At 39.8% G+C, this 20,883-nt stretch overlaps 3 protein-coding genes across 3 annotated transcripts in view; all 3 read right to left on the bottom strand.

The window, feature by feature from the left end:
* Positions 1-296: 296 nt before the first annotated feature.
* Positions 297-12,145, bottom strand: sphk2 (sphingosine kinase 2). The gene is made up of 8 exons (XM_010788531.1): positions 12,058-12,145; positions 8,459-10,038; positions 6,434-6,583; positions 6,081-6,175; positions 5,792-5,907; positions 5,385-5,588; positions 3,207-4,788; positions 297-2,715 (listed from the first exon to the last, which is right to left on the bottom strand). The coding sequence occupies exons 2-8, from the start codon at positions 8,919-8,921 to the stop codon at positions 2,653-2,655; spliced, it is 2,673 nt and encodes an 890-aa protein (XP_010786833.1). The 5' UTR covers positions 8,922-10,038; positions 12,058-12,145; the 3' UTR covers positions 297-2,652.
* A 357-nt stretch (positions 12,146-12,502) lies between these two features.
* rpl18 (ribosomal protein L18) lies at positions 12,503-16,680 on the bottom strand. The gene is made up of 7 exons (XM_010788532.1): positions 16,582-16,680; positions 15,836-15,922; positions 15,600-15,707; positions 14,757-14,855; positions 14,483-14,606; positions 13,582-13,651; positions 12,503-12,639 (listed from the first exon to the last, which is right to left on the bottom strand). The coding sequence occupies exons 1-7, from the start codon at positions 16,582-16,584 to the stop codon at positions 12,564-12,566; spliced, it is 567 nt and encodes a 188-aa protein (XP_010786834.1). The 5' UTR covers positions 16,585-16,680; the 3' UTR covers positions 12,503-12,563.
* A 949-nt stretch (positions 16,681-17,629) lies between these two features.
* The window catches only part of LOC104960466 (mpv17-like protein), a 5,880-nt gene continuing 2,626 nt past the window's right edge, over positions 17,630-20,883 (bottom strand). Inside the window, exons 3-5 of the mRNA XM_010788533.1 lie at positions 18,354-18,424; positions 18,237-18,266; positions 17,630-18,146 (exon numbers count right to left, since the gene is read on the bottom strand). Coding sequence (XP_010786835.1) covers positions 18,027-18,146; positions 18,237-18,266; positions 18,354-18,424 — 221 coding nt within the window. The 3' untranslated portion in view covers positions 17,630-18,026. The remainder of the gene's footprint in view (positions 18,147-18,236; positions 18,267-18,353; positions 18,425-20,883) is intronic.

Here is a 20,883-nt window from a genome sequence, read left to right on the forward strand (position 1 = left end):
CACATTACATTAACGTTAAAGGAAAGGTGTTTTGGGTCCTGGCCATTTCACTCGGGAAATCTATTCGTTTATTAATGGGCAATGTGTTAATGATTTAATATTCATTTTTTTTAAAGATATTGTACCTTTTCTTTAAATCTCAGAATTACTTGATGTTGTGGAAATATTGTCTTTGGTACACTAATGCTAATAAACTAAAGTGAATGAAATAAAGATTGTTGATAAAAGAAACTGATTGTATTATATAGATTTAAAGACTCACTGGTGTGACAAAAGTACAGTACATTTGCTCCAGACAAACCTATCAGGTTACATTTATTCAAAAATCACATATAACTAATAACTGTACATTGTGTATGTGCATATTTCATATATTCACATTATTTTTATTAATAATTAGAATTTCATTACAGGCAGTCCACTACAGACATCTTAACAGCATTATCAATTTAGGGGTTACACCATAGGTTGTACCCGACATTGTCCTATCAAATGTGCCTCACTGCGCTATGGCCATAGACAAAACATGGTTCAGATATGTGAGCTAGATTACTTAGCATTGAGAGCTAACTTTTTGGTATAAAACGTAATGAAAGTGAAAGTATTTTGTTCTATTTGGTACTGTTACAAGCCTTAACCCAAAGTGTGTATTTACATGATGAAGCTGTGTGAGGGCAGAGTAGTTAGTCAAGTTGAATTGTGTGTTCTGAAGAAAAATAATAATAATAAAAGAAGAAAAATAAATGCCTGGTGAGCAAAGAGTTTTACTCAATTTTCTGCAGTCAGGTTTAAACAGTTCATGATCAGCAGCCAGCATTTACATGCTTATTTTACAAAGGCATTGATTTGTCCAGGTATGACCAGGACATACAGTATGTAGTAGACGATGACCCAAGCAGGCGGCACATAATCGTACTGATTGATACACTGCACATGGTTTTATTAATCCTTTTTCCTGATCAAGAATATCAGCAGGGTTTAATATTGCATTTAAGAAAAATAATTTATAAAAAACGACAATTCCTATTATGGGCTCCAGTATCTGCGGTTTGGTTTCACTGAGGAGCCTATAACCATCTGAAACATGTTCTCAAGATACGTTCCATTCAAAACCCAATCCATCATTCAGCGGATTAATTCTGCTGCCGGGTGATTCTTCAAGGGAAAGTTGTTTTGTGTCCATTTTAATGTATCTCTTGATCATAAATCCGCTAGATTTTAGTGTTGGGTCCTTGTTTGTCTCTACGAAAGACTTTTAAATGAATGATGATTCCATTCAAAAACCGTTCAAAAACTGTTCAAATCGAGACAATACATATTTCAGGCTAGGACTGCAATGCGAACAATTTATTATAGTATCTTGACTCGGCTATTAATACAAGTGCATCAATTCTCTAGAACAAAGCATTGTGTCAAATTCTGCGAAACTCTGAAGATGTGTCTAAACATTACAAAGCATTATAGTGTTGTGATTTTCTGTGTTCCTTCAACTCCAGTTATTGTGCAAATTAAATGCACTACTTGCTATTTAACAGAGAGAAGTAATGTCTTCTAAACTTCCAATTACTCAGAGATAGTGATATATATGCGAGAGATCAGTGTGATTCTGAAACATTTCTTTAAAATTCAGTCTAAAACCACTGAAGCTTGCTACGTTCAGACATGTTCTAGATCAATATGTTGTACATTGTGATAACATTGACATCATAATCGTGCATCCACTGGCAAAAAAAAAAAAAGACAGATTATTTTTCAAATGTCATTAATGGTCGCCGCTCAACGGCTCCTCTGCTCATACTAATGAACTAACCCTGAAAAGCTTGATGGCACTGCTCTACATTGAGTCACTTGCATTGACAGCATTAAAGTGTACAGTTCTCCACTGATGCTTAAAGCAGTTGGTGTTGTGTGCTCAAAGAGAACAGCAGTTTGGTGGGTCTACCAGTATGTCTGAGTATATAAGCGTAGCTTGGCTTTGATGTAGTGGACGGACACTATGCTAGGTGGACCGACATTAAGAATATTTGTGTTTCTTTTATAACACAGAGCAATAAGGGCAAAGGTACAACTGTACTGTCCAGTGTCAGATAAGGCATTCCTTTCATGGACGGAAGATTTATACTTTGACCTTTGGTCGGAAAGATAAGAAGGTTGGGGCCAATGTTATTGGGATGTTGGCCCAAGTGAATCTCAGTGTATTTGTTGTAGCATGTTAAAGAACACATTTCTCTTGATTTGATCTTTCTATCTCATTAAAAGGCAAAATTCAGGTAGTGCTTCTCTGCATGCATACCACTACGTATACATCCAACACATGCACTATCTGCACTCAAAAAACCCTAAACATTTGATTGTTCTTCCCTCTTACTATTTCAGGCTGTGCAGTTTCCATGCTGAGCGTAATCCAACAGCTGTGCAATGAGGCGCATTTTCCATCCATTTTCAAATTTGCTATTAATCCCTGCAGTCATGCTCCATTGATGCGTGGCTCGGTGGGTTATCCCTTCATTAAACCCCAGGAAAGCAGTTTCTGCAATCCAAGCTATTTTAAGTCTCTCAGATGCTTGCCCTCTCTCAGAGTATAGATGACAAACAGAGATTACATAATTCAGTAGAGTGTTGTGTCCATCAATTTGCTCAACCAATCCCTGATTAGAATCGGCTAATCTTCACTCCAGAGTCACCAACGATGAGACGAGCCAAGGCGGGATGAACCTGTGAAATATACAAAAGGTACATTATAACTAATGACACGTTTCACTTGAACAAATTAACATAACTTGACAACATTAATAAAAGCATAAAGTACATCTGCAAAACAACAACACATTTCCTAAGAAATTAGGAGAAAAGTAATTGTTTGAATAATTAAGGAAATTATGATTAAAAGCTTAAATAAAACTAATTTGCTAAATTCTGCCTGGTGTTAATCATCATAGCTAAAAACAAATTACAAATGAAATACAGTTATTGATTTACTGACCACTATCACTGGCAAAGTCCTATAAGGAATATTACAGTTACATGCAAATGATGTATGGGTGGATCTAAAGCAGAGGTTTCCAGTGAATGGAAGTGATACACAAATCATTAGTTAGTTATCAAAAGAAGGCAGTTTGACTGTTTCTCGCTCTTTCCCAGACACTAATAAATGCTTTTTGGGCAGATTCATATCCCATAAACTACAGTCAGTAAGTGTTGCTAACCTGCGCTTGAAGAGGCCCATAGGGCACCAGTTCTCCGTCCACAGTGAGGGTCCCTCGTGTGGACAGAGGCTGCAGCCTGAAGGCATTGCAGGTGATGTGGCTCACATAGGGCGAGCTCACAGAGTGGTGGGTTCCTCTTTCCATGGCGAAGAACAGTCTCAGGAGAGTGGCTCTGGAGATCCCCGCCCGCACAAAGGTCAGGTGGATCAGCCCATCGTCAAACCTGGCCTGGGGTGCAGCATGAAGATCAGCCCCGAGGTGGGACTGATAAAGGGCCAGGACCAGGACAAACTCCCCTTCAATAGTGATCCAGTCTCTGGTGGGAAGGGGTTGGTCGAGGGGGGGTAACAACTCATCTCTGGGGGCATTTAAAGGCAGTGAGAATAAAGGACGGTTCTTCTGAGGTCCTGCTGGCTCGGCAATGTCAAAGTTAAAAGTTGAGGAGGGTGTGCGTAGCGAGGGGGAGGGCGAGGTGGAGTTCGGTGTGTTAGGACGGGGGACGAGGTAGGATGAAGAGTGGGGGGAGGCACATGAAGGGGAAGATGGGGGTGTAGGAGAAAGAGAAAGGGAGAGGGAGGGAAGCTTCGGGGGGAGAGAGTTTGAGTGGGAGTGCTGGAGGAGAGAGAGGGGCCTCGGCCGGGAGGCGTTCTGGTTTTGGTCCAGGGTCTTGGGCTTGTAGAAGGGAGAGTGACGGAAGGGGGAGGAGGAGATGGTGAGAGAACGCTCTCGAGCAACGTCCAGTTGGAAGGGCTCTTTCTGGTAGTAGGATCCGTTCAGGTCCACGTCCTCCACCCCGAAGGACGAGCCGGAGTCTGCGTCCGCCTCCTGGCTGAGCGGCTGGTTGAACAGGGCGTGGGCGATCTGGCTGGAAGGGGCTGAGTTCTTCCTCAGGGCCTTCCTGGTGTCCTGAAAACCCTCTGGGTAAGGGAGACAACCCTCTGGCTCTCCGTCTGCCACTCGCCCCATGTCAACCCCACAGCCCACTCTCTCCCCCTCCGCAGAACCACCACTGCCTTCCCCATCCTTTCCCCTCTCCTCCACCTCCATCTCGCTGGAGTCTGGCTCTACCCTCCCCTCGTCTTCCCTTTCGTCCTTGATCCCCTCCAACCTCTCCCCCCTTCCCATATTGCAGTCTTCCTTTTCAATTGATTCTGAACTCTCGGAACATGTCCCTGACCTCCCTTCTTCTGCCTCCATCTCCCCCTCTCTCTCTCTCTCTCTGTCCTCTGCCAGGCTGCTTGCCCTCACCACGCCAGATCCCCCTCCCCTAGCCCTCTCCCTTCTTCTCTCCCTCTCTTTCTGCCTCTCCTCCTTCTCCCTCTCTACCTCGCCCCTCCGCAGGCTCCTCTGTTCGCTGATGCCCATGTCGGAGCAGGTGCGATGGATGGGCGTTCGACAGTATTCATCCAGGCCTTCTGTGATACTGCGGGAGAGGGGTCTCCTTGGGGGAGGAGGTGTGGTGTCGGGGGAGACGGGGTTGATAGAGGGAGGCAGGTAGGACAGACGACCCTTGTAGGATCGAAGAGACGCAATGCGCACCAGGGTGCCCAGGGTGAAGCGAGCCGAGCCCAGGCCACGATATCTGGAACAAGAACATTATGTCAAATAAATCTTACATGTGTAACCCAACTACTTCTGCTAGATGGACAGCATTAGCACCGTGTGCACAAAATTAAAAGGAAAGCCTGGAAAGTTTAAAAAGACATGTCTCAAGACATTATTTTATATTTCAATAAGGATTAAATCTAACGATATGACTCACATTTATAGTTTTCACTTTTTTTTTAAATAGTTTTTTTCATCCCAATCTTTCAACTAAATCAAACAATGGTTTCTTTTATGCCTTCTCTGCAACTGACTTGTTTGATGTTTTTCCTTTAATATCATGCGCTGTTTTTATCCCTTTTTCTTTAAATAGGTACATACTCTGAAGGAATTCTTGGTTGGGTGAAAAAGGGGGTGAGGGGTAGGGAGAGGGAGAGTTGTGCTGATCTAGCATCTACAGTATGTGATTACATTTGTTTAGCCCAAGGGCTGTTGTGTTACAAAACCAGCAAAGATAATGTTGAAATAAGTACATCTTTCTTTTGGACAAAAGGTGTTATCACAAAAGTCAAATTGCAGGATTAAGAAAGCCAACAGCTGAAGTCCTTACAGTTGAATCAGTTACACACCCACCTCTCACTCTCAATGTCCACATCGGACACAAAGCCCCAGGCCACAGAAAGGAAAGAGAACAGTCTCCTGGGTGCTGCAGGACGACTGTTGACAGAGGGAGGAGGGCTTGTCGTCACGGAGATCACGTCCATGGGTCGGACTCCGCCTCGACAGAGCAAAAAGCAGCAGTTCAAAAGGAGGGGCTCCCGAAGGCACATGTCATACCTGAGGGAGATTCAAAGAAGAAGAAAAACACCCCGATCAGTAAGCTCAGGAGAGAACTGTACAGACAAACAGGCGATACAAAGTCCTATATTCTGTTATTCAGAGATATCTAGGGCTAGATAACGAAGTCATGACACAGACAACATTGTCCTCTTGAGTTTAAAGATAAGACAAAACAACATGTGAGTTTTGAACATGCTCACCCTGCGTGGTGGTTGATGGAGCCAGCCAGGGCATTCCCAGAGCCGCAGGGGAGAATGCCGACAGGTGTTTTTATTGCTTGTTCCCAGTCAGGACGCTCCATCAGCCCATTGATTACCTGCAAGAACACAACACAGAGATTTCAGAAAATCATATCAGTGGACCCAGTTTAAGATACATACATGTGGTCTGAATCACAGGTAAATATATCCACAGTTATATATTTGCTTCTTGTAAATACCCCAGTATCCAATCATGTTTAACCCCCCATAAAAAAAAAGCATTACACACCTCATGCAGCAGGCCGTCTCCAGAGATGATGATGATGCCATCCCACTCTGGGAGCGATATCTCTCTGATAAGCTCTCTGGCATGGTTCTGACGCTCTGAGACAGATATATATTAAGTTAAACCTGGTTAAAAATTAATGTTTTATACATATGTCCATACCTATAATGCTGAAAAAGAGACTTAATCACAGATCCCATTTTCAGCAATATTATTCTTATATATTGTAGTATATTCTCTTTAAAAGGTAGTTCATAAATTCTATTCTAGAAATGCAGCAACTTTAACGTAACCTAATTTCCACCTGGGGATCAATAATGTTATTCTGCGTGTATGTAAAAGCATTGGCATGTTACCTGTCTGTATGAGGTTGTAGCTGATGTTGGCCTCTCTGATCATTGGCAGGATGTGTGTCTGACACCACTGCATGGCCTGGCCTCTCCCACTGAAGGGATTGACCAATAACAGTAGTCGCCTGGGACGAGGTAGCAGACTTCTTGAAAATTCTGTATGAAAAAGAGCATGAATTAGTCAAAACTCACACTGTTTTTTTTCCAGAATAAAGAAGGGAACTAGAGGTTATCTGCATCTTAGAAACAAGCTAACAGGGAGCTGTCATCACAAACTGTTGCCCAACCCTGGATCCTGAGTGCATTCAACCATTTAGCTTCATCTTACCTCACAGAATTCACTTCACACTGCATAATGGATCACTTGAGAGCGCGTCTGTTAATCATTTAAATTCACTTACATGCTTATATAATAATAATAATAATAATAAAACAACATGGGATTTAGCGCTTTTCCTAATGCTTCATTGCTCTTTTATCAGCCCAGTCTTAAAGCTCAAATTACATAATCACCTTCTCTAGCTATCTCTGAAAATCTATCAAAGATTTAGTATGGTACGGATGGATGCCAGCGGGGAAAGAGATGACATGACTGCACTCAGATAATCCTGGATTAGCCAACAAACAACACAGAGCATATCACCAGAGCTAACCACAGCTATAATGTCCATACGCATTCAAACTCCCAGACATAAGACAGGCTATGAGGAACAGAAACTAGTGTTGGAACAGAAGGCTGGGAACACTGGGAAGAATGGGGTGAACTGCAACGGAGTAGGAAATGGGGCAGGAGCAGACAAAAAGCAAGAGAGAGTGTTGTGATAGGTACATACAAAACAAGTGATGGAGATGAAGGAGAATTAGGGTTAAAGATTACGTCTAAAATTGAGGAAGGAGACAGGAAGTGATGGGAAACGTGACGCCTACGGTCGGAAAAAGGATAAAAACACACACACTAAAGTAAACACTGAGCGGTGCCTTGCTATCTGTTAGATTATTAAGGCTGGGGGATACAGGGCTTGGGAAGCGGTGGCATGCTGCAGCAGCCCCACCCTCTTCGTCTCTCATTTGACACTGAATGATACCAGCCGTGTGTGCAGGACAGATAAGGGTACAAAAACAAAGTGATATTACATAAATGTGAGATGAAGCTGAAACAAACAAACAATGGAAAATCCAAACTAAATAAATAAACTAAATCCGAAATAAATCGCACAGCCTCTTACCCTGCATTAGTGTTAATCTCTCTTAGTGTTTTGCTACATAACCCCTAAAATGCTGAACTTCTCTTGGTACCATTTGTGTCGTCTACTCAGTAGTCTTGGGTCATTGTGACAATAAGCTATATTTAGAATGCATTTACAAAGGAGGCATAAATCAAGGTGGCATGAGGCGACATTGTGTTTCCATTTAGTAAACACAATGACTTCAAAACTCTTTCAAAGAGACAAACATTATGGCCAGTCAAAGTCAATCACTCAAGTACAGTTAACTAACCATGAACTCAAATATATAGCTTTCAAAACTACAGCAAGAACACATATACAATTGACGTTATTGTGCTAGTAGTCAGCACCAGTATGGTCCTGTAACACAGGGTTTGTACCTTTTTAGGAGACAACTAAAGAACTTCTCAAGCTCTTTCAATGTATTTAAACTCAAACTTTGCAGACTGACTCTAATCATATCTAAATGGTTAGCGTCAATGCAGTTGCATACAACATTAAGTTTACATACTAACTTTATACCCAATGTCTATTGTCACCGATGCAAATCAAAATCAATAGATTGTCACTAGTTTATTTGAACAGAAGTTCATTTGAGTTTTTTTAATTGTATGTTTTGGTCTGTTCCTTTTCTTGTGAGGCACCAGGGGACAAGAATCACATATGACAACACAATTGTTTCATTTCAGTGATATTGTGTATGAAGCACCCGATCATCTAAAATAAAGACATTTTCAAGGATTAACTTAAAATTCGAGCATATTCCTAATCTTAAACAGTTAAAACTAGTGAGAGGCACACTCACCGGTGTCAGCAGTGACGGTCACGTCTCGGAGTAAACACTGCACAGCAGCCGACCACCTCTCAGCCTCAGACCTGCTTTCTGCCAGGTAGGCCCTCACCTGCCTGCGTCGAGAAACCCCTTTCCGCCGTTTTCCTGGTGGGTACCAGTACAGCACGAGGAGGGGCGGCGCAGGGGCCCGGGGGCAGCTGCACCCCACCAGCTCTGATAAAGGCAGCAGGAGACGGGCCTCCTTCCCTGACCGTGGTGACAGCCGCTGGATATGTATGTGGGTGTGGGTTAGGGTCAAGGCATAGTTGGAGGCCGGAGACGGAGTAGGGGAGGCAATGGGGGACAGTCCGCCCGGACCACCAGGGCTGTTGGGGCAGCTGTTGTTGTTGCTGTTGCTGCCTGAACCCCAGCTAGCAAACTGGCCGTGAAGCAGTGCTTCTGCCGTGGAAGGTGAAGACGGTTCTGGAGATCGCATCTTCACTGCTAAAGCGGACAAGGCTTATCGGGAAAAAATGTGAGCTTAAGGGCTGGATTTTCTACAGTTAGATGCTTGAGGAGTTGTCAGTCTGAGAGATTTATCCCTGAAATCTCCTCAAAATCATTCTTCCTTTTCAATGTTGGGATTCAAGAGTCTCTTAGTTTCTGGTCTGTCGGTCCATTTCAGAAGTATGTCTTCATTTCAAAAGAAAAAAATATTTCCAGTTTAAAGGATCTTCTGTTCAGAGTATGTATCCAGTGAAGATGGGAACAGCTTAAGATCAGTTCTTTGTGTCACAGTTAAAAAGCTCTCATGTCTTCGTCCAACAGTTTGATCTGAAGAGCGTCAGCCTACACAATTTACTGCCAGTGGAAAACGAGTGAGCAAATCTCAAACATACTTAGAGAGCACAGAACTTACAAAATTATATTTTCCACTACAAGATCATTCATTTACACAGAAGTGTTCATCACAAAGATTGCATAAGTACAAAAAAAATGTTTACATCACAACTTGAAGCCGCCAATGCGATAACAATATAAGGCAACTGAGCAGCTCCTTGACTTTACAAATAAATCTTCAAATAATTACACAAATGGATAAAACTCTTGGTTGCATTGAAAAAGTGATTCACTAAGTATGAATAAGACAAACAAACACACCTTGTTTGAACAAGGAGGCTACAAAATTAAATTAAATTACTACACAAGTAAATAATTCTGTGTAGAGGATGTTGCATGATAATTACTGGCCCACGTGTAATTAATGCCACAAAGATAAGTGCTGGCTTTTTCAAGACCTTTGATACCTCTATTGCTGTCTTTAATCTCAGAGATATAGGAGGCAGACAAGAGGAGTAACTAGGCCAGTCCCCAAGACAGTAGTAGCGTGATACATTTAAGTTTCATCCAAACAAATACACCTTCATTATCTGTTCTCCACGAGAACAGAGTCACCAGATAAGACAAATGGAGACTAAACAACGAAAACAAACACAAAAAAACAGAAACAAAACAAAAGACAAACAAGGAGACAGTTTCAGGTGTGTCCTTAATTTATGTCATGTTAATGTCCTTGAGTCATTCCTCACGTTCCCTCCCAAAAATCTTTGTTCCTGTATTACACAGAGGAGGAGAAAAAGACATAGGTCAATTGTAGAAGTGGACAAAACAATAGCAGAACTTTAAAGTATGGGTGACTCACCTACACATATTTAAGATCAGATGGTAAGATTTTGATATTAAACTAGAACAAAACGTAATAGATTTAATGTCTGTAATTCAATGGGATTCGACTGTACAAAGGTGAATATTGCAGACATTTTTACAATAAGAGTAGAACAAGTACAAAGAAGAGCTGCCATGATAAGAGAAGGAGATTACAGGTTTCAGTATGAAGCAATACAAGGCCCATCATGCCCCTTGACCCCAAAAGGGTCTGAGAACACAATGACTAACAGTCACACATCCTCAACAGCCTTGCTGAGACACCACATTATTTATCGTGTAAGGTACAATGAGACTGACCACGTCTGGTTGCTATTTTATTTCTTAAACTAAAAGGGCTTTTGTGCAACAGGATTTGGGGAAACGGTGTCTCGACTCTTTCACAATTTAATCTAAGATTGAGCTATTTGCTGACCTACACGGGTTTTTAGAGATTTTGCATCAGCAAGCAACAATCTCAAATTGTTCCCACAAAACTAATACAGTTCACTACCAACTACACTTCTGTATTCTGTGACTCACTTAAGTTACATAGTTTCTGAAAAGTGTTATGGTATAATTCATATTGAGTAGTTAATTATTATCATGAGTGTTATGTACAGGTATATAGATGGCAGTAATGTCAAAGCTCCAAGTCACCAGGGTCCAGTTAATTAGACTGAAGAGCGTCAAAGTACAATTACTGGACTATCACAGATGGTGAACCCTAAATTAATAAACTGGTTACATCGTTCTTTCAAATGTTATAACAGTCCGAAAACATTATGCAAGCAGAGGTGCAGACAGAATCAATACTTGGCTGATGTCCTGTCTTGATAAAACTCAAACAAAAGCACCTCACTGATGCCCATTGTTGCACCTTATGTCCTTGAAATGGAGGGCGGGACACCCAGAAATAATATCAGCAGGCTAATTTTGTCCCCCACACAATGGGGCTGTTGCTGAGTGGCATCTGGGTATTTTGGGCAAATTTCAAGTTAGCTTTTTACTTTGAACTCAAGAGTATACTCAGTGTACTTAAACACTTAACAGCGATGTTAATTAAGAGCATGTCTAATAGATCACTACAACTACTGCAACACTCAGCTGCACACATTTTAACCAGGAGCAGAAAGAGAGCACACAGTTAGATTTTATTCTCATTTTATTATTTGTTTTATTCCTGTTTTGGTATTAAGGGTTCTTTGTCATCACAAAGCAATGCTAGACTGGTTATTACCTGGGAAGGGGGAGATACAGTAAAGCACTTTGAGTGAATTTTGTGTATGAAAAGTGCTTTATAAATAAAGTTTGATTAGATGACGTAAAGTAAAAAAAGCAAACCGTTAAACTTTACCGATGACATCCACCCAATGTTAGCTGTTAGCATGCTGAACAACTGAACTCTGGCTGTAGTTCAACAGTTACAGCAGAACTACACCGAATAGCCATTTCCATAACTGTGGCAGCCTTTGAAATAACTATAAACATGCAAAACGGCGTAAAAACTTACGAATCCTGACGTTAAATCAAAGGGATAGGCACCGCTTGCTAATGTTGTGACTACAGTAGCTACTGTAAACTGCTAACTGACAAGCGCAACACAGCAGTCAGTTAGCAGTGGTTCGCAGCTTTTAGCCTAAGTTAAAGCTAACTTAAGACAAAATTTCAGTTTTATTCTCTTGAAAATTACCAGTCATCCCCATGGGTGCACGGAAAAGCCCCCATTTGATAGTTCAAGTCTGATATGTTGATTGATGAGGAGGTAGCCAAGTTAACGCAGGTAACAACGTTAAGCTAACTGTCGGTTTAAACTGACTCCATGGAGCCGGACATTCCTAACTTTTAAACACTTATATTTGTGCTACCTCCGGCTTAGAAAGAACAACAATAATGTAAAATATCAAAGGAAAAACAGCCAAAATTACCTCATCTTGTCTCCCCCTCACGACGACAGATAGTCACTGAATGCTGTAGCTCGGTGCAGGAAGTGTCTGGAGACGCAGGAGCAGCAGCTTTGAGCGGCGGAGAGGAAGTCCAATGGCGATAAGGAAAACATTGCAACACCCACCGACATTCTCCAATCATTTACAGGACAACACTTCCTGGACAACTCATTTTACCCTTGCACAGTCATAATCAATACTGATCAAAACATTCCTGACGTCAGATTTACGTGAAAACCTCAGTGACTATAAAAGGAAATAATACGGTTCTGAGGGACGGAAACAAGTTGTAAATGCGAGATGTTTTATCTTCATCCTGGTCCTCTGCCGCTGTGTTGTTGAACGTTTCATTTTATCATTAACGTCAGTGTGTGATATATTTATTTGCCAGGGTGTGCAGGTTGTCCAATAAAAAACACAAGACATATTCATTTCGTACAGTCGACCGTTTATTTTGTATCAGATTGCATGGAAAACAAAGACACAGACTAGTTCTTGTAGCCACACCTGGCTCTGCGACCACGAGCCTTCTCGAACTTCCTGCCCTTGGAGCGGATGTAGGGTCTGGAGGAAAATAAATAAAATCAAGTTTAGTATATATTCATTAAACATGTTTATAGAGCAATATAAAAAATTGTCTATAATTAAGTCTAAATTCTGCTGCATTAACTTTTCACTTGGAACGACACATTGAAAAACATTATGCCTTGTATCAATTATTTTCCTTGGTACCATTTTATTTACTGCACACGAGTCAGAAAGACTTTTTGTCTATGTAAAATGAGGGCCTTTCACAGCCTTCTTTTAGCAAGTCCACAAAGGAGAACTAAAACATTTTGCAGTGTTGCTACCAGAGGATGGCAATTACAATTGTTTGGTTCCATAACGAATACGTTTAATAGAAAAAAAGGAAAATGTTATTGCTCATAATGATTAATTTAAGCAACAGTTTACCTAAGTTTTGCCAGGCGCTTATAATAACCTTCAAAGTGCATTTAGTTAGTTTTAAAATACTATAAACATTTTAATCTCACTATCTGTTAAAGGGTTTAAGAGTCATCATTAAACAGTTTTGCCTCGAGTGCTAATTGCTACTCCGTTTTACTAGGCAACGATTGAAACTCTTTTTATACTAAGGAGGCATCGAGTTTCTTGTGATTTTTTTTGTGTACATTAGTTTGGTTACTACCTATAATGTGTAAAGTATAATCCACTACTACAAATGATGTATACAACAACATTGACCAGAATATCAGACAACTAGTGAAACTAGGGCAGGATGACGACAGACAGACATCCCACAACAGAGTGTTACTGAAGAAGCTGAAGAGTCAGACAACAAAAGCTGAATATGTTAACCCACTTTCCAGAGCATTTCCATGAGAATACCATAGTAAACTGGTATCAGACTATTTTAAATACTAGTGTATAACAATTATTTGTTTAGACACCCAAACTTGAACATTTTGTTCTGTTTTTCTGTGTTCACATGAACTGTGTACATACTTGGTGTGGGCGTGAGGAGTTCCAGGGGCTTTTCCGAAATGCCTGTATACCTCTCTGCCTTTACGGGGTCCTGAAGAAAAAGACAACGGTTTAGGATTTAAAGCAAATACACCATTCAAAAGGTCATTACTAAAAAGTATTTCCACACCGCCATTCATAACACTTTCACCTCCTAATAGCAGAGATTATAATATTACAACATAGTTTCTGTTGCACATAAGCTGATTAAAAATGTGCGATTCCATTTGCCGCATTATTGCTTTCCTATTTTATTTGTGATAAATAGCATTTTTAGCAATCTAGCCTCACTTCTTTCTGTTCAGCATTATGAATGCCATATAGACGCCCAAAGAGATTATTTAATCTAATGTGAGCAATTCTACGGCTGAATATTTCTAGATCGTTGGTTAGCAAGGAAAACAATTGACAAGAAAATAGTCTGATAACACAAAACATGTCTCATCTCCAAAAGATGAATATACAGATTGATTAATTCCCAACTAATGCACCAAATTATTTTTTCCATATAACATTGTCACCCAATGCTGGCAAGTTTCAAATGTGTCAATACTTAACACCTTATGCCTAAACGGAGTTCATACAGAAGATGATAAGATATGAGGGTCTCTTTAGTCTGACAAAATGACCACAAAAACAAATAAACAAAACCCATTATTATGTTTAAGCAGTGATTAATTGCCCATCAGTAAATATAGATAAAAGCCTGCTTTCCTCATTGATGGAGAGTTCTTATCATAATAGCATCACCACACTTCTGTTAAAAAGTGTTTACCCAATCTTAACTAAATCATGCCTAACTACAGTAGATATGTGAACTAATGGCAGCAATGGGGGATTTACTGCTTACAACCTCTTCTCCAATTGCATCATGGTTATTTACCTGACAGCAGCACTGTGCCCTGTCCTTTGGGAGAAGCCAAAGCCAGCTGGTCAAAGGTCATCACCTGACCGCCTGCCTTCAGGATCCTGCGGCGGGCACCATCGGTCACCCTCAGAGCGCAGATCTGTGGGAGGAGAAACAGGACAATCTCAGAGACTTTCACAGGTAACATCACAGCATTAAGGCAAGATGCTTATTGCACTACTTGATGTTTTTAAAAAGAGAAAACCACAATGTAAGGGTTGAAGTCTGCCATTCTAAAAAGAGGGGTTACCTTGAGCTTGGGGATATCCTGAATCCTGACATCATCAGTGACTGATCCCACAATGACAGCGATTCTGTTCTCACGGCCAGGCATCTTCATCTTACGGATCTAGATTCGATAGAAGCAATGTCAGATATTTAGCACACACACAATCACATGTATGAACAGGTCTTATACACTTTCAACTTTAGGACATCTAATCTGGGCAATATCATGAAAGCAGTTATTGGCTGCATTACATGAATGACATCGCGTGTACAATTTCTTTCAAGTTGACCACCACTTCTTAACATTCCCGTATCAAGTGTTGAGGCAAAAATAAAAGCCATATGGGTATTAACACTGACTTAAGTTTTACCCAAATATATTAACAAAATCCATTTTCACACAGAATTCAGAGCCATTGGAAAGCAGAACAGACCCCAAGAAAACAAGTTGTCCAAATCCAAATGTACCAAAACTTCTCCTCACAATAAGAGTGATAGCACTACTACCGGTACTTGAAGTGTATTTATTAAAGTGTACCTAACACTGCCTTTCAGCTTGCTGCTGAAATACAACAAATTGCTTTAAACAAATTACAGGAAATCATTTCACATTATTGGATAGAGAGGTGAACTGAATACAAAAAAGGTACCAATGTAAAAAAAGGAATCAGAGTAATAACACATGCACTCATTTCCTAACCACATTTGTTATCCTCATAAATATATATAAAACATATCGCAGAGTGTTTGACGTGTTTATCGTACAAGTTGGCATTGTGATGATGATTCAAATGTTACAGTCTACAACTAATGATAGTGATAGGATTCATTGGTGACAAGACAGGTTGAAAGATGACAGACTGACCAGGCGGGAGATGGAGATCGGGGGCCTGTTGGTCCTGCTCATGAAGAGCCTCCTCAGGATGACCTTGTTGAAAGGAGCATTACAGCGACGGGCAAGGAACCTGTACAACTGTAAGAAGACAACAGGAGGGTTAGAGAGATCATGAAAGATCAGACTACAGCAGTTAAGATTTACAGAATACCTACACATGTGGTGTTTTTGAAATGAGTCAATCACAACGTGTAAAAGTATATTACCTTGACCAAGAGCCTCAGGTAGATATCCTGGCTCTTAGGCTCCTTCCTGTGTACCTTACGGTCCTTGTTGTGTCTGATGTCAACTCCCTAGAAAAATAAACAGAAACACATTAATAGAATATCAAAGAGTAATGCATTAACAAGCAGATCAGGGTATTTTAGTTCATTTTGTAACGGATATGGGGAAACTATAGCATTTATAGCATTCTCCATTGCTAGACTTGTATTGCACTTCTATGACTGCCATTAAAACACAATGTTATACTATGAGCCTAACTTGTACACAAAAAGTCACTTTCATATTGTTAAATGAAGCAGAAAAACACCTAATGTTATTGCAGGCCGTTTCACACGTTGACACTACACAGCTACATGCTAACACGATAGCCAGTGTAAACAACTCAACACTTTAAAAATTGTGGCTTAATTTTACATTTGGTAACAAACGATAACGTTGGTGAACTAGAAATGTATAGCTGAAGACAATACTTTGCACTATGAAGCACTTTAAGAGCCCGTTTTTGACCAGAGTCAATGCGTGGACCGGCTGCCTGAACATCGGCACCAAACGGGTAAGTTAATATACTTTACATAGTCAAATATCACAAAATCATGGCAAGACTGTAACGTTCATTATGTTTACAACAAGTACAGCCTGTCGTAACAAACATGAGATGTTTTAATTCATAGGATGATCGTGGATAGTCAAGCTTTTGTATTTTTCATTTTCTACTAGCAGTACCTACCATCTTGGGCTCAGGGCGAAAAGGGAAAAGGAAGAGCCGAGGTCTCGCGATAAACACTGGGCTGAAATCTCGGGTCTCTGATTGGTTACAGAGGACGGGCTTTTTATGACAGCGCCTCTAGTGGTGCAGAGACCTACTTGCACACATAAGAGCTATTATCAGGTAGGGCAGGGGTGTTAAACTCAAATACACAGCGGGCCAAAATTAAAAAATCGGTACTAGTCGAGGGGTTCAATGACCGGACTGGTTCAATGTTTATTGCAAAACGTATTGAAATGAACTTATTGCACATATTAAACCTGGAACTAACACAGTTTAAATCATTGCCAATAAAAACAATATTAAACATTAAATAATCAGTTTCATTCATTTCTTATGGCTCTATCTACAGCTTCATTTCTTATGATTACATTTTTCCACAGGCCAACAACAGCTTCAAAAACCAAACATGCCCTGTTGTCGCAAGAAAAAAGTGCAGAAGGAAACATCCATTGAAACTCAGTTTGCTGCTGTGATGCTAGTTCAAGCCAGATACTTGGCATCTCATCTTGGGTGCAAGTTCATCAATATTTGGGATCAGGCTCTGAGCAGAGGAAATGCTCAGGATTGAGTGAAGGTGTGCGTGCAATATACCAGCGGGCCAAATCTAATAGTAATTACAAATTATCCTGCGGGCCGAAATTAAATCCACCAAGGGCCTTGAGTTTGACACATGTGATGTATTCTATCTAGGGTATATATTTTAGTATGTATTTATTATACAAAAATGCAGCTGATAGTGTTTAACAGTAAGTTTATACTTTGCTTTTGTTGTTTAAATGTAATAGATAAATAACATAATATAAGATGGTAATTTCCTCAAGAGTTTCATTTTATAAAAGTAAAATATGGCTAAATTAAGGACAAAATGGTTAGATACTGTCCGCATTCAACTAAACAAAACAATTTGCAGTAAGAGGCTACACAAATATAAGGTTAAGTGTCAGGCTGTTTATGACAAAAGGAGATATATATACGATTATACTATTTTCTTAAGACAACGCGAAAATAATTTTTAAATAGTTATTTTTTATTGGTTAAATATGTAAACATCAATAACATTATTCCAGTAGGACATACTTAAACAGTTAAAGGATCATTAAATATTAATAGCATGATTAAAACTCTGTTTGTACAATATTATACAATTTTGATACAATTCTGTTTAAACAAGAAACAAATTACAGCTGAACAATAATCCATAGCTAATCAACTGTTCCCCGGAGATGTGACCTTTATCCTATTTTTTTAGAAATTTCCCAATTTGGAATCCCCACATATTTCTATGTATTCCCTCCCTTGTTTTCTCAGTATAACTTTGACACCCAATCCTGCCTTCAAAAAACGTTTTAATGTCACAGTTGTTCCACACAAAAACATTCGTCATGGAGTTGAGGATCTCAGGTTTATTCAAGTTTGTTGTCACTCTGCTGTCTGAGGTGACACAGGAAGATGGTGAAAGTCAGCGCGATGCCTCCCAGAAACACTGTGCGAGCCACAGGAGGAACCAGGGTGAAGTTCACTGCCTGCAATGGTGGAAGAGATGGAAATATTGTATCAGCATGTACATTATTTGAATATGTAGCCAGAAAGTAAACAATGATATAATGTTTCACCTGCATTATTGACCAATATATCACTCCAGTCTAGAGAGAAAGATCAATAGATAAGTGACAGAAAGATGTATTTCTTCTGAGGAATAAATATTTAAATGAGGGAAATTGTATGAATACCTTATAAGAGGTCCAGAACTTCTGTCTCCAGTCTTCAAACACGTCATCCTTGTTTTCTAGTAAACTTAAACCTGAAGAAGAGATTTCTGTTAAATATTTGACTGACTCCTTGATGGATCCATCGTTAAAAACACATGATGTGTGAGCATTGTTTAAACCCTCTCATTTTTAAATATTACTACAGATTTAATGTTTTCTTTTTGATATGGTAAAATGTGTTGTTAAAAATGCAATACTATTTCAGACAAGACTAATTTTTGAATATATTTCCTAACATTTAATGGAAAAAAACATTAGAATAATCCTAGATAAATTATAAACAACAAACGGTAATCTTCAATTCAATCTTCAAAAGAGCCAGCGGGTCAGCTGAACATGCAAACATGTCAAATGCAGTCAAACATTAAACATTCAGTCAACATTGAGCAACATGTGCAATAATAAATGAACAATGACTATATTTCTTTATTTACGTAGGCTATTATAAAAATAGCAAATCAGTGTTTTTAGAATAAATGTCACCCTCAGATTAAATGGGACTTAATAACAGAAAGGAGTTCCCATTTCACAATACAGAGGAGGAAATGTATACTGTAATTCATTTGATTTACTGGGACTTTCAATGCTAAGATTTTAATTGCCAAAACTATGCTTCAGCCATTGTTTCATTTCATTTCAAACCTTTATTTATACAGATGAATCCCATTGAGATCATTGATCTCTTTTTCAAGGGAGACCTGCTCAAGTAGTTCCACATGAAACATAAAAACATAAATAGAACAACAAAAGGACATCATACAGCATCATTTACATAATTATCCACATAAACAGGTACCAATAGCTTCCGATTGAGTAGCATCCAACCGAGTTTTAAAAACATTTAGTGGCACCAGATTGTTCAGTTTCCATTTAATTTGCAGACTATTCCAAGACAGAGGAGCTGCGCATCTAAAAGCTGTCTTCCCTAAGACAGTCCTAGCATTTGGCACATTTAATAAAACCACAGCATTCGATCTCAGGCAGTAGCCACTTACAATTCGCCGTGTGATCAGGGAGCAGATGTAGGATGGAAGTTTCCCTAACATGGCTTTGTATATAAAAATGTACCAGTGACTGAGCCTCCGTACAGTTAGTGAAAGCAAACCAGCCCTTGCATACAGGGTACAGTGATTTTTTATGCTTTACAGTTTGTCACAAATCTTAGTGCACTGTGATACGCAGCATCTAACTTGACCAGGCAATTGGCAGGTGCATTCATATANCGATTTTAAAAGCAATGTATTTCTATTGGTAGTATGTTTCGTGCCTGCAACACGTCTTTTTGTCCGGTCGGGTCTTGGAAGACCGGATGCTGTGTGGTTCATAAAAACATCTTCTTACTCAATATCAAGCCACGATTATTGTTTTGATTTTAAATTGTATAATGTCGGACTTTTTGTGTCGTCTGTGAGGAAAATAAATGGGGCTCAGAGCCTCAGAATACTGAATTTCAAAATAAAATAACCGGAAACAGATACACACCCATTGAACTGATTACCCAAGATCCTCAGCTATGGTTTAAGCTCGGTGTTTGGATTGTTTAGCCGCAATGCACGTTGGGATATGGTGTTAATGCGATATTAAATCCGAAAAAACATTTTTTTTAAAAGACGAAAATAATACTTTAATCCGACTCTGCTTGCTTTTCTCTTTGAAGGTCATCACATAACGGCATTATAATACACGGTTCGGCTGCATTAAATAGTACACATCTGCCGTAGTTCTCTATTTATAGAGCCCTGATTAGAAGACTTCTAGACAAACTGGAAGAACTGCCACCGAAACTGAATAAGTGACGTGCATCATAAATACAGGACTGTCTCAGAAAATTAGAATATTGTGATAAAGTTCTTTATTTTCTGTAATGCAATTAAAAAAACAAAAATGTCATACATTCTGGATTCATTACAAATCAACTGAAATATTGCAAGCCTTTTATTATTTTAATATTGCTGATTATGGCATACAGCTTAAGAAAACTCAAATATCCTATCTCTAAATATTAGAATATCATGAAAAAGTATACTAGTAGGGTGTTCAACGAATCACTTGAATCGTCTAATTAACTCGAAACACCTGCAAGGGTTTCCTGAGCCTTGAAAAACACTCAGCTTGGTTCAGTAAACTAAATCACAAGTATGGGGAAGACTGCTGATCTGACTGCTGTCCAGAGGACCGTCATTGACACCCTCCATCAGGAGGGTAAGACACATAAAGAAATTTCTCAAAGAGCAAGCTGTTCACAGAGTGCAGTTTCAAAGCACATCCACAAAAAGTCTGTTGGAAGGGGGAAATGTGGCAGGAAACGCTGCACAACCAAGAGAGATGACCGCAGCCTTAACAGCATTGTGAAGAAGAGTCGCTTCCAGAATTTGGGGGAGCTTCAAAGACAGTGGACTGAAGCTGGAGTCCAGGTATCAAAAGTCACTGTTCACAGACGTGTCCGGGAAATGGGCTACAATAGCCGTATTCCCATGGTCAAGCCACTTCT

This window comes from Notothenia coriiceps, unplaced genomic scaffold, assembly GCF_000735185.1.
Source record: "Notothenia coriiceps isolate Sejong01 unplaced genomic scaffold, NC01 NC01_scaffold00031853, whole genome shotgun sequence".
NCBI classification, from domain to species: Eukaryota; Metazoa; Chordata; class Actinopteri; order Perciformes; family Nototheniidae; genus Notothenia; species Notothenia coriiceps.